At 54.0% G+C, this 13,025-nt stretch overlaps 1 protein-coding gene across 3 annotated transcripts in view; it reads right to left on the bottom strand.

Moving 5' to 3' along the window:
* LOC125738377 (collagen alpha-1(XIX) chain) overlaps positions 1 to 13,025 on the bottom strand; it is an 86,583-nt gene that overhangs the window by 44,996 nt on the left and 28,562 nt on the right. For all 3 annotated transcript variants that reach the window (XM_049007276.1, XM_049007277.1, XM_049007278.1), the window contains 2 exons: positions 10,855 to 10,881; positions 10,647 to 10,700 (listed from right to left, as the gene is read on the bottom strand). In XM_049007276.1, the coding sequence (XP_048863233.1) occupies positions 10,647 to 10,700; positions 10,855 to 10,881 (81 nt within the window). The remainder of the gene's footprint in view (positions 1 to 10,646; positions 10,701 to 10,854; positions 10,882 to 13,025) is intronic.

The following is a 13,025-nucleotide window of genomic DNA, read 5'->3' as shown; positions in this document are numbered from 1 at the left end:
GACTGAAAAATAGAGAGACAGAGACATAGAGAGACATAGACAGACCGAAACATAGAGACAGAGACAGACAGAAACATAGAGACAGAGACAGACAGAGACATAGAGAGACAGAGACAGACTGAAACATAGAGCAACAGAGACAGAGAGACAGAGACATAGAGAGACAGAGACAGACTGAAACATAGAGAGACAGAGATAGGTAAAGTGACTCTCACTGCCATTGTCTGTTAAAATGTATGTATGTCAACAGAGGTGCTTATGAGTGAGTAAATAAATTCACTCAGCCCACGGGTAAATATTAGAGTGTGAGAAGTGGCTTCTTCTCAGGCTGTTATTATTAAATATCAGGAGAGGAGAGGAGAGGAGAGGAGAGGAGAGGAGAGGCAGAGTCATATATATGTCAGTACGAGTGGCAGTCAGGTCACTCCTCTGGGACTGTGCTGTAAAGCCGGGCTCTACAGTATGCTGTGAAGATGCCACTCTACACACGATGCATTCAAACCCCGCCCCCAGGTGACATTCAAACCCCGCCCCCAGGTGACATTCAAACCCCGCCCCCAGGTGACATTCAAACCCAGCCCCCAGGTGGCATTCAAACCCCGCCCCCAGGTGACATTCAAACCCCGCCCCAAGATGACATTCAAAACCCACCCCAAGATGACATTCAAACCTCGCCCCCAGGTGACATTCAAACCCCGCCTCAAGATGACACTCAAACCCCGCCCCCAGGTCATTCAAACTCCGCCCCCAGGTGACATTCAAACCCTGACCCCAGGTGACACTCAAACCCCGCCCCCAGGTGACATTCAAACTCTGCCCCAAGGTGACATTCAAACCCTGCCCCCAGGTGACATTCAAACCCCGCCCCCAGGTGACATTCAAACCCCGCCCCCAGGTGACATTCAAACCCCACCCCCAGGTGACATTCAAACCCCACCCCAAGATGACACTCAAACCCTGCCCCCAGGTGACATTCAAACTCCACCCCAAGGTGATCACATCACCAGCTAATTATTATGGCATGTGGCGCTAGCTTCCACTGCGCTGCCACACCTGGAAATGTCGGCAGCATGTGCGACGGGAAGACAGACGGGGCACGGGAAGGCGTTCCCAGAGCCCCCGTATTCCCGCACATCCTAAAGACATTCCCGTTTTCCCCGGACCAGACCACGAGGGTCACCATGACGTAATCGATGGTGTTATGGACACCTGACCGGCTTGGAGCAAGGTCCCCTGGGGCTGGGAGCGAGCCCCTAAACCAGCCATGGCTGTCCCGCAGAGCCCAGTAATTACATCATTCAGATGAATTATGAAAAGTCAGCCTTCGGTCCACACAGATACAGCTGTGACAGAAGTTGCATAAAAGTGCCACAATGTTGTTGGGAAGCATTTCCAGAAGGAAGGTGACCTCTGCAAAGGGAGAGGATCCATCCATCCATACATTTTCCAAACCGCTTATCCTACTGGGTTGCGGGGGGGGGGGGGGGGGGGGTCCGGAGCCTATCCCGGAAGCAATGGGCACGAGGCAGGGAACAACCCAGGATGGGGGGCCAGCCCATCGCAGGGCACACTCACACATCAGTCACTCACTCCGCTAGGACACAACTCCTCCCTGTAATCCCGCCTCCCTGTGACTCCACCTCCTCTCTGCAATACTGGCTTCCCCCGCGACTCCACCTCCTCCCTGTAACCCCACCTCCCCCACCTCCTTCCTGCAACCTTGCCTCCCCCACCTCCTTCCTGCAACCCCGCCTCCCCCTGGCTGCCTGTAATACCCACGTACCGCTCCGGCTCACACAGCAGGACTTGTTCCAGTAGCTTGCCAGGGGTTAAGCGCAGCGCCTGACAGTGACAGGCAGATGGCAGCGAGGCTGACGGCAGTTTGGAGCGTGCTCACACGCAGTGTAGTCTTTATTTATTTATATCGCATATTGTGCATTTTATCTGCCCAATTTCAAAACATTTGAAAAGGACGCCTGGCATTCTGGCTGGTGAAGCCCTCCCACGGCTTGCCAAGGGCTCCGCTCACTGGTGTGGGGCCATGTAGTTCACAAATCCCACCACTAGGTGGGGAACAGAGCTTACCTTTGAATGGCTTTGCTCACAATGAGACTGATTTGGTAGAGGGTGGGGGCTGATATTAACAAAGCAGGGCTGTCCTTGCTGCGTGCATGATCCAGGTAAGAGCTCCTGGTTCAATTACACTCTTGGGAAGTCAGTTTGTGCAAAACTAGGGTGAGCCATGCAACTGCACGAAAAATCTGTGTGAGCCATGCAACTGCACGAAAAATCTGTGTGAGCCATGCAACTGCACGAAAAATCTGTGTGAGCCATGTAACTGCACGAGAAATCTGTGTGAGCCATTTAACTGCACGAAAAATCTGTGTGAGCCATGCAACTGCACGAAAAATCTGTGTGAGCCATTTAACTGCACGAAAAATCTGTGTGAGCCATGCAACTGCACGAAAAATCTGTGTGAGCCATGCAACTGCACGAAAAATCTGTGTGAGCCATGTAACTGCACGAAAAATCTGTGTGAGCCATGTAACTGCACGAGAAATCTGTGTGAGCCATGCAACTGCACGAAAAACCTGTGTGAGCCATGTAACTGCACGAAAAATCTGTGTGAGCCATGCAACTGCACGAAAAATCTGTGTGAGCCATGTAACTGCACGAAAAATCTGTGTGAGCCATGCAACTGCACGAAAAATCTGTGTGAGCCATGCAACTGCACGAAAAACCTGTGTGAGCCATGTAACTGCACGAAAAATCTGTGTGAGCCATGCAACTGCACGAAAAACCTGTGTGAGCCATGTAACTGCACGAAAAATCTGTGTGAGCCATGCAACTGCACGAAAAACCTGTGTGAGCCATGTAACTGCACGAAAAATCTGTGTGAGCCATGCAACTGCACGAAAAATCTGTGTGAGCCATGCAACTGCACGAAAAACCTGTGTGAGCCATGTAACTGCACGAAAAATCTGTGTGAGCCATGCAACTGCACGAAAAACCTGTGTGAGCCATGTAACTGCACGAAAAATCTGTGTGAGCCATGCAACTGCACGAAAAACCTGTGTGAGCCATGTAACTGCACGAAAAATCTATGTCACAGCATTTCTGCAGCGATTCTTTTCTGCTGCAAGCGATTTCGGTGGCCACACCGAAGGTCAGTCCTCAGGATTTGACCTGAAAACATTTAAATAAACACACTCAGTGCTTAATCTAAGAACACATAAGGGGTGGTGGCATCGCTGGTGTCAGGTCTGACCTCTTTGCTCTTCCAGGCTTTCAGGAGAGACAGTGCACGGTGTGACAGACCTTAGCAGAGTTTAATAAGTGGCAGGAAGCTTTTCTCTAATGGAGCGATATAAAATCAGTGTTTTTATAGGGCGATAATGGCTCAGCACTGAGCTTCATTTCAATGTTTGCTTTTCGGCATGAGGAACGTAGAATAAAGCACTTTAGGATGGTAAGTGCGTCGCCACGTTGACCCTGTACCTTTTGATCCGCTAATGCTTTTAACGCACTGCATGGCGTGCGGCGAAAGTCCATTCACAGATCTGCGGTCGCCACGCTGCCCCCCTATCATTGTGACAGGCCTCAGACGAGGGCGCTATACAGGGGTGTGGTCACAGGAGCACTGGGCTTGGCTGAAATCTGATTGGCTCCCAGACTGCCCCCTCCCCTGTCACCAATAATATTATTGGCCAATAAGGGTGCCCCCCCCCCCGTGACCCAGTAGGATAAGCAGTTTGGAAAATGGATGGATGGATGGGTGGCCCCCCTGTATGAATTCCTTCCCCCCTTATGCCCCCCACCTTAAAAAATTCTTAGAATCATCTCTGCTTCAGCTTAAACAGTGTGAGCAGGCAGCATGTGACTGACCACCAGCCAATCCTGCGGGCGCATGGTCGCATCCCTGATCGGGGCAGGTAGGGTTACAGATCTCATTGCGGTCCCGTGTCAGACAGACGACCGGGGGCACTGTTACTGATCTGTCCTCCCGTAGGGGTGACAAAGTGGCACGCCGGGGTAAAGCCCCCCCCCCCCCCGCCCCCGGCTGGAGCCACAGCGGGGGGGGTGTGGGATCGTTAATAAAACCATGTTGCCTGTAAATCGGCAGGGAGGTAAGATCAGGCAGTAAAAGGTCAGCTGTCCGTGCGTGTGAGCGGAAAGCCGCCGCCTGGGTGTCAGTGATCCGCACGCGTTCTCGCAGGGAGGGGCCATTCCTGCTCGCATCACTTCCTGTACCCCTGAGAGCTTCTCCGGTTTGGACATCTACAGAAATGGATCACAGGAAGCTGATCTGGGGGGACAGGGTGACATAAATCAGGCATGTGGAGGCCTCTGCGGGAGCTATGACTGGACGAAAGGTGCCAGTGACGGGGGGGGGGCATGGGGGTAATAAATAAAAATTATACAAGCGTTGTTGTTCCCAGAAGTAGCTTCGGCCAAACGGAACAGCATTTTTGCGGCCTGGGGCCCGTCTCTGTGACATGTCCGGGCCCCCACACCATCTCTGACACAGTGGGGGCCTGACGAGGGGGTGCTGCTGCTTCTGGATTCAGGCTGGAGGTCAGCTGTCAGGGAGCCTGTGCCCCTCCCCCCTCCCCCCCCTGGTATCATGACATCGTCACCCTGGTGGTACACCGAGAGGCAGGGGGCCCGACAAGAAGTGCTGTCGGTCATGTGACAGGGCACGTGTGGGAAGGGATGCTCCCCTGAGGCACCTCAGGCACACTGAGGCTGGCCGGCGGGCCACCGAGGGCCCGGGAAGCAGGAGGCTGTGTTCTGGGACAACCTTGGAGACGCCCTGGCACACGTGTGGAGGTGGGGCGCCATATGGCCACGTGGCCCGGCCTCTGGGCTTACCAGACACCTGTCACCAGGCCAGCGTGTCAGCGTGAGCAGGAAGCAGACAACTGTAAGTGGCGGCCCGTGTCAGCGACTCCTGCATGCTGGAGACGAGGCGTTTCAGGTCTCCAAGCAGGGCGGCAGGGTGGCTGCCGGATTAACGCTAATTACAGGGACATATTCTGCTCTTAAGTTTAATTCAATTGGCACTCATAGAAAACACTTCACCTAATTCTACAATAAAACTTAAAAATGACAGATTTTATGCTCCATATTTAGAATGATTTTCTCACCGATATGGTATGTAGATTTGAAGCTTCGTTCCACTCGTTAATGGCTATGAGGCTGCATAATGGCTGTTTGTCTCTCTCTTCCAACCAAACAGCTGGGCGATCTTCCCACCATGAGAAAATCACTTCGAGCCCAACAACTGGGCTGCTTGTTTACACAGTAAGTCCTCTCAGGTTACACCCCCCCAGTTAAAAACAAGCGATTTCTGCTCGCCCATTTCACCAGCGACGAGCTACAGCCACAGACACATGATCCGGGCTGCCAACTTGCACGCATACGGAGTGACTCTCACGCTCGTGCAAGAAATCGTATGGCAAGTCTATATTATTCCATTATAATCCTAAAAAACATCATACATCAAAGCGTTGGGGAAGTTTGCAAACCCCAGAGTTAATTAAATTCTTACATACATGTTAATGTGTGTGCATGTGTGTGCAGATTTCTTCTCGAATTGAAAATCTCATGCCAGCCAGCTGACCAACGTCGACAACCCTGCACAATGACTTCCCGGCCCGCGATGCCTCTGATTGCTTCTGCATTAGAAAGGCGACTTTTAGAGGCCACTGAAATAAAGAGCCATCATTCACTCTAAGCTCATCCTGACCTTCCTGTAAACAACAGATTTCCCGTTTCCTATGGGAGCCTGACGTGCTGCAGACAATCACAGTGATGTAAAGGCCTCCTTCTGTTCTTGCTGGAGTTCTGTCCTTCTTTGCTGTTCTAGAACCATTTAGTGTTGTCGGGTTTTAAAAGCTGAAGCCTGACTGAATCGGTAAAACAGCTCGGCGTGGCGTTGCGTGTTTCCCGTCAGTTAGATTCTTTGTGAATATGGCTGACTGCTGGCCCATAAGCACCACAGAGTCACATTACACCCCCCAGGCGGCACTAAAATGATGGAGCTTAGCATGGCAGCTTTGTGGTGTGCGAATGGCCAATCCTGTCGTCTAGGCCGCACCTCGCGGAAGTCCGCCGGGCCCCGTGTGCCGAATCCGGAGAGAGGCTTTCCAACGACAGATGGCATGCGATCCGTTGTCTTTGAGGACAAACGAGGCCTTGTTTGTAATGAACCTTCCTGAGGGCTTCACTAAGCTGGCTGCGGCAGACCAGGAACAGGTGACTGGCAAACGCAAGAACACACATGAGCGGTGTTCACCCGCAGGCCACGGGCCGGCTGCCTCGTCGCTACGGTACCCGCTAGGACACACACGAGCGGTGTTCACCCGCAGGCCACGGGCCGGCCGCCTCGTCGCTACGGTACCCGCTAGGACACACATGAGCGGTGTTCACCCGCAGGCCACGGGCCGGCCGCCTCGTCGCTACGGTACCCGCTAGGACACACATGAGCGGTGTTCACCCGCAGGCCACGGGCCGGCTGCCTCGTCGCTACGGTACCCGCTAGGACACACACGAGCGGTGTTCACCCGCAGGCCACGGGCCGGCTGCCTCGTCGCTACGGTACCCGCTAGGACACACACGAGCGGTGTTCACCCGCAGGCCACGGGCCGGCCGCCTCGTCGCTACGGTACCCGCTAGGACACACATGAGCGGTGTTCACCCGCAGGCCACGGGCCGGCCGCCTCGTCGCTACGGTACCCGCTAGGACACACATGAGCGGTGTTCACCCGCAGGCCATGGGCCGGCCGCCTCGTCGCTATGGTACCCGCTAGGACACACATGAGCGGTGTTCACCCGCAGGCCACGGGCTGGCCGCCTCGTCGCTACGGTACCCGCTAGGACACACATGAGCGGTGTTCACCCGCAGGCCACGGGCCAGCCGCCTCGTCGCTATGGTACCCGCTAGGACACACATGAACGGTGTTCACCCGCAGGCCACGGGCCGGCCGCCTCATCCCTACGGTACCCGCTAGGACACACATGAGCGGTGTTCACCCGCAGGCCACGGGCCGGCCGCCTCGTCGCTATGGTATCCGCTAGGAATACAGGCTAAAGCCAGCTTGGGCCTCGGCCAATGGGCATCCTGTCACGCTGATTGGTTTCCGATAGGCAGTGCTGGTGAATGTCACCATACTCAGAGGAATAAAAGTCTCCAGTTAAGTGGTGGTGCAATGGTGACTAGAGCAAATGGTGAGAGCACCTACTTTGATTGGCTGAGCTTCTCAGCCAATCAACTCTCTCAAATTACTGCCAGGGAAACACACAAAGGACACGCATATCAGAAAGCAGACAGAATTGTGGGGGGAAAAACACAAAAATGTAATGACAACCCCAATTCAACTTATGGTAAGCAGTCCAACACAATTAAGATAAAAAAAAAACTCTCAGCCAAGCAGACATTCAGTAAATCCATCATGTCCTGAAGAAAGAGGAATTAGAAACACACAGGCCTTAGACCGTTCTGATTAATCATACTAGTTGTTCTACTCTTTGATGAATACACGTTTAACAAAAGCTGGCTGGTGTTCCACTATATCTCTGGCTAATTAAAGTCAGAAATTAAAACAGCGGCAGAATGGACAGCTTCCAGGTCACCTGGAAGGCAGCAGATGTGTGAAAATCGAGAGAAATCTGTTGGTCGGACGTGATGCGGAGATAATCCAGTTCAGACACTTCATACTTGCCTGTGCACTTTGTATTTGGCTGAACGCAGGCAATTAGACAGTTCTTAACATTTTACCTCTCGAGCTGAAGTGCTTTTCTGATTTACAGAGATCCCAGTGGTATAAAGACAAGCTGCGTGATAATTATTGCCATTAATGAAGAACAGGCTGCTGGTGTAGCCCAAGGTACATAAGTGTTGAATATCCAACAACCCTTCATCTGGCGTAATCTCGGGGAGAATATCGACAGCGTCCTCTGGTCCTTCATGCCACCTGTCGCTAATCTTGTCACTAATCAGGCGCCGATTCACATTACAGATGCACATGTGTGAAGGAAGTGGCTCCTCACAATTAGGAGCGAAGCTTTTCCTCGGCATGAAACTGGCCACACATCACGCCGTCAGACAGACGCTGTCTGTCGGCATTTAACAGCATCTCTGAATGATATTCACAGGCTATTAGCGATGTTCCCAAACCGTCACAATCATCACTATTTCTGGCAGTCAGGAGGGACTGACAATTAATAAGTTGACGCTGACAGATTGTTAAGAGAGAGGGCAGGCGTGCGGGGGCTGGTGGACTGGACGGCTATTAAAACGCAGGCTGACTAACAGCACATTGTGACACTGTGATACTTCCTCTCGGATCGGTAACGGCCGTACCAAAGATAGACATGGTGGACTATTCTCCATGAGCCGGATACCAGACAAAGCTCAGATCAAAGTCCGCCAGAGGTAATCCTGGCGCAGAGGCGTTAATTGGGTTGGAGACCTTTAAGGGGCCAGTCCGGGCCTGGCCCATGATGGAGCCCCTCGCCCACCCTTCGCACGGAAGACTGCATGTGACTACGACACCTAAAAATACCTGAAACTTTAGCGCGTTCGCAGCCATTAGGAAACCGTCCAGCCACCAAAGACAGCGTATAAATAGAACGGGGCCTGCACATTCCTAAGGAGAACAACGAGCTGCATGCGAGGCCCTACTCCCCATTTCCGGCCGCCTGCCGGTCTGGAAAATCGATAAGGAGGGTGCCAATCCCACAGGGACCTTACAGACAGCTGAGGACGTGGAGTGCAGCCTCTGTTTGTCTCCGTTTGCCAAGAGGGAAGCATACGTTCATTTGGCCATGTTTGCTGATTTTCTTATGTATTTATCTGAGTCTTCTTCAAACATTTGACAAAAGGAGGATTAACAGTGAATGTTACAAACCTGTAAAAAAGGGAGCCTGTCCAGCCTTTTTCCCTCACTGACAACACGCTGAATGGTGTTTCTCTGCTTTGTATCATTGTGACAAGCAAATGGCACATTCATCCCCAGCTGAAAACTACACATCCTCAGAGGTCACATGGTCAGAAACACCAGGAGGGCAACCTGTTTTAATTAAAGCCGCTGTAGTTAGTGCGCTAGCATTGGCAGACAGACCCCCCCCTTCCCCAAAACTCTCTGAAAGCGGTCCCTTCCAGAGGCTGTCCTACTGGAGCTCTCCTCACACCCTCGGCCAATGAGAATGTGCGTGCCACGTTAGCAGCTGTCCTACTGGAGCTCTCCTCACACCCTCGGCCAATGAGAATGTGCGTGCCACGTTAGCAGCTGTCCTACTGGAGCTCTCCTCACACCCTCGGCCAATGAGAATGTGCGTGCCACGTTAGCGGCTGCCCTACTGGAGCTCTCCTCACACCCTCGGCCAATGAGAATGTGCGTGCCACGTTAGCGGCTGTCCTACTGGAGCTCTCCTCACACCCTCGGCCAATGAGAATGTGCGTGCCACGTTAGCGGCTGTCCTACTGGAGCTCTCCGCACACCCTCGGCCAATGAGAATGTGCGTGCCACGTTAGCGGCTGTCCTACTGGAGCTCTCCTCACACCCTCGGCCAATGAGAATGTGCGTGCCACGTTAGCGGCTGCCCTACTGGAGCTCTCCTCACACCCTCGGCCAATGAGAATGTGCGTGCCATGTTAGCGGCTGTCCTACTGGAGCTCTCCTCACACCCTCGGCCAATGAGAATGTGCGTGCCACGCCAGAGGCTGTCCTACTGGAGCTCTCCTCACACCCTCGGCCAATGAGAATGTGCGTGCCACATTAGCGGCTGTCCTACTGGAGCTCTCCTCACACCCTCGGCCAATGAGAATGTGCGTGCCACATCAGAAGCTGTCCTACTGGAGCTCTCCTCACACCCTCGGCCAATGAGAATGTGCGTGCCACGTTAGCGGCTGCCCTACTGGAGCTCTCCTCACACCCTCGGCCAATGAGAATGTGCGTGCCACGTTAGCGGCTGCCCTACTGGAGCTCTCCTCACACCCTCGGCCAATGAGAATGTGCGTGCCACGTTAGCGGCTGCCCTACTGGAGCTCTCCTCACACCCTCGGCCAATGAGAATGTGCGTGCCACGTTAGTGGCTGCCCTACTGGAGCTCTCCTCACACCCTCGGCCAATGAGAATGTGCGTGCCACGTTAGCGGCTGTCCTACTGGAGCTCTCCTCACACCCTCGGCCAATGAGAATGTGCGTGCCACATCAGAAGCTGTCCTACTGGAGCTCTCCTTACACCCTCGGCCAATGAGAATGTGCGTGCCACGTTAGCAGCTGTCCTACTGGAGCTCTCGCCACGCCAGTGGCTCCTAGGACACCTGCCAGGCTTGTTTTTCCAGGTCGGTCTCCCCTCTGCGCTCCCCGCGGAAACAGCACACCGGTCAGCATATCGGGCTTTTATGGCTTTTCCGGCCCCCTCCCTGTTTGCTTGAACCACAGAAGCCCCCCCCCCCATCGTTCCCATTTGTGCTGTCAGTCTTGCCTTCCCTCTCCCTGAAGGCCCGACTCTCAGATGGCTCCAGCACTTGAACCCACAGGGCCAGCTGTCGGCCGCCCATCTCAGAGCCCAGCGCGGCTCTCGGGGGGGTCATGCCTCACGCCCGCCCGGCATGGTGGCCGTACAAAGTTTACTCACCCTCTTGCCCTCCGTGCCCGGAGTTCCTGGCTGCCCGGGTAACCCTGTGGGTCCCTGGTGAATGGATGAAGATGGAGTAAGTACATTAGTGGCCTGGTGAGCCAGACTGAAAGAGCAGTTTTCTGCAATTAAGCTACAGTTTAACTACAGGAGGGTGACAAAAAGGGGGTTCTGCACGTTCATTAGTGCTGAATGAAAGTGCTCTTACCTGTAGGACGCTGGCACCGGTAAGGCCCTGTGTGAAGCAGCAAGAACAGCAAGCATTTACAACAGTGCAAACGATGTGCAGAGCGGCCCAACACACCTCCTCCTTCTGTCAGACAGACAGAACCGCATGGCCTCTCTACTGAAGTATGTGTTAAACTATATGGCCAAAGGTATCTGGACATCAGCTTGTCCAACATCTCGGTCCGAATCCTAGTCTATGCAGATGGTTGGCCCGTTGCTGCTGTAACTCTGCTCTTCTGACGACTTTCCATTAGATGTTGGAATATTGCCAAAGAGATCTGATGCCATTCAGGTTGGGTACTAAGGTTATGTGATCACGTCCCTTTCTGTGAGCTGCTGGGGCCAGACACTTGGTGACTTAGCATGCTCCCAGGCAGTGTGATCACGTCCCTTTCTGTGAGCTGCTGGGGCCAGACACTTGGTGACTTAGCATGCTCCCAGGCAGTGTGATCACGTCCCTTTCTGTCAGCTGCTGGGGCCAGGCACTTGGTGACTTAGCATGCTCCCAGACAGTGTGATCACGTCCCTTTCTGTCAGCTGCTGGGGCCAAGCACTTGGTGACTTAGCATGCTCCCAGGCAGTGTGATCACGTCCCTTTCTGTGAGCTGCTGGGGCCAGACACTTGGTGACTTAGCATGCTCCCAGACAGTGTGATCACGTCCCTTTCTGTCAGCTGCTGGGGCCAGACACTTGGTGACTTAGCATGCTCCCAGGCAGTGTGATCACGTCCCTTTCTGTCAGCTGCTGGGGCCAGACCCTTGGTGACTTAGCATGCTCCCAGGCAGTGTGATCACGTCCCTTTCTGTCAGCTGCTGGGGCCAGACCCTTGGTGACTTAGCATGCTCCCAGGCAGTGTGATCACGTCCCTTTCTGTCAGCTGCTGGGGCCAGGCACTTGGTGACTTAGCATGCTCCCAGACAGTGTGATCACGTCCCTTTCTGTGTGCTGCTGGGGCCAGACACTTGGTGACTTAGCATGCTCCCAGGCAGTGTGATCACGTCCCTTTCTGTCAGCTGCTGGGGCCAGACACTTGGTGACTTAGCATGCTCCCAGGCAGTGTGATCACGTCCCTTTCTGTGAGCTGCTGGGGCCAGACACTTGGTGACTTAGCATGCTCCCAGGCAGTGTGATCACGTCCCTTTCTGTGAGCTGCTGGGGCCAGGCACTTGGTGACTTAGCATGCTCCCAGGCAGTGTGATCACGTCCCTTTCTGTCAGCTGCTGGGACCAGGCACTTGGTCACTTAGCATGCTCCCAGACAGTGTGATCACGTCCCTTTCTGTGAGCTGCTGGGGCCAGACACTTGGTCACTTAGCATGCTCCCAGGCAGTGTGATCACGTCCCTTTCTGTGAGCTGTTGGGGCCAGACACTTGGTGACTTAGCATGCTCCCAGGCAGTGTGATCACGTCCCTTTCTGTGAGCTGCTGGGGCCAGACACTTGGTGACTTAGCATGCTCCCAGACAGTGTGATCACGTCCCTTTCTGTGAGCTGCTGGGGCCAGACACTTGGTGACTTAGCATGCTCCCAGACAGTGTGATCACGTCCCTTTCTGTGAGCTGCTGGGGCCAGACACTTGGTGACTTAGCATGCTCCCAGACAGTGTGATCACGTCCCTTTCTGTGAGCTGCTGGGGCCAGACCCTTGGTGACTTAGCATGCTCCCAGACAGTGTGATCACGTCCCTTTCTGTCAGCTGCTAGGGCCAGACACTTGGTGACTTAGCATGCTCCCAGGCAATGTGATCACGTCCCTTTCTGTCAGCTGCTGGGGCCAGACACTTGGTGATTTAGCATGCTCCCAGACAGTGTGATCACGTCCCTTTCTGTCAGCTGCTGGGGCCAGACACTTGGTGATTTAGCATGCTCCCAGACAGTGTGATCACGTCCCTTTCTGTCAGCTGCTGGGGCCAGACACTTGGTGACTTAGCATGCTCCCTGACAGTGTGATCACGTCCCTTTCTGTGAGCTGCTGGGGCCAGACACTTGGTGACTTAGCATGCTCCCAGACAGTGTGATCACGTCCCTTTCTGTGAGCTGCTGGGGCCAGACCCTTGGTGACTTAGCATGCTCCCAGACAGTGTGATCACGTCCCTTTCTGTCAGCTGCTGGGGCCAGACACTTGGTGACTTAAGATGCTCCCAGACAGTGTGAT

This window comes from Brienomyrus brachyistius, chromosome 3 (genome assembly GCF_023856365.1).
Source record: "Brienomyrus brachyistius isolate T26 chromosome 3, BBRACH_0.4, whole genome shotgun sequence".
Taxonomy (NCBI): domain Eukaryota; kingdom Metazoa; phylum Chordata; class Actinopteri; order Osteoglossiformes; family Mormyridae; genus Brienomyrus; species Brienomyrus brachyistius.
Note: the sequence above shows the minus strand (reverse complement) of the source record. Positions and strands in the feature narration are given on the sequence as shown.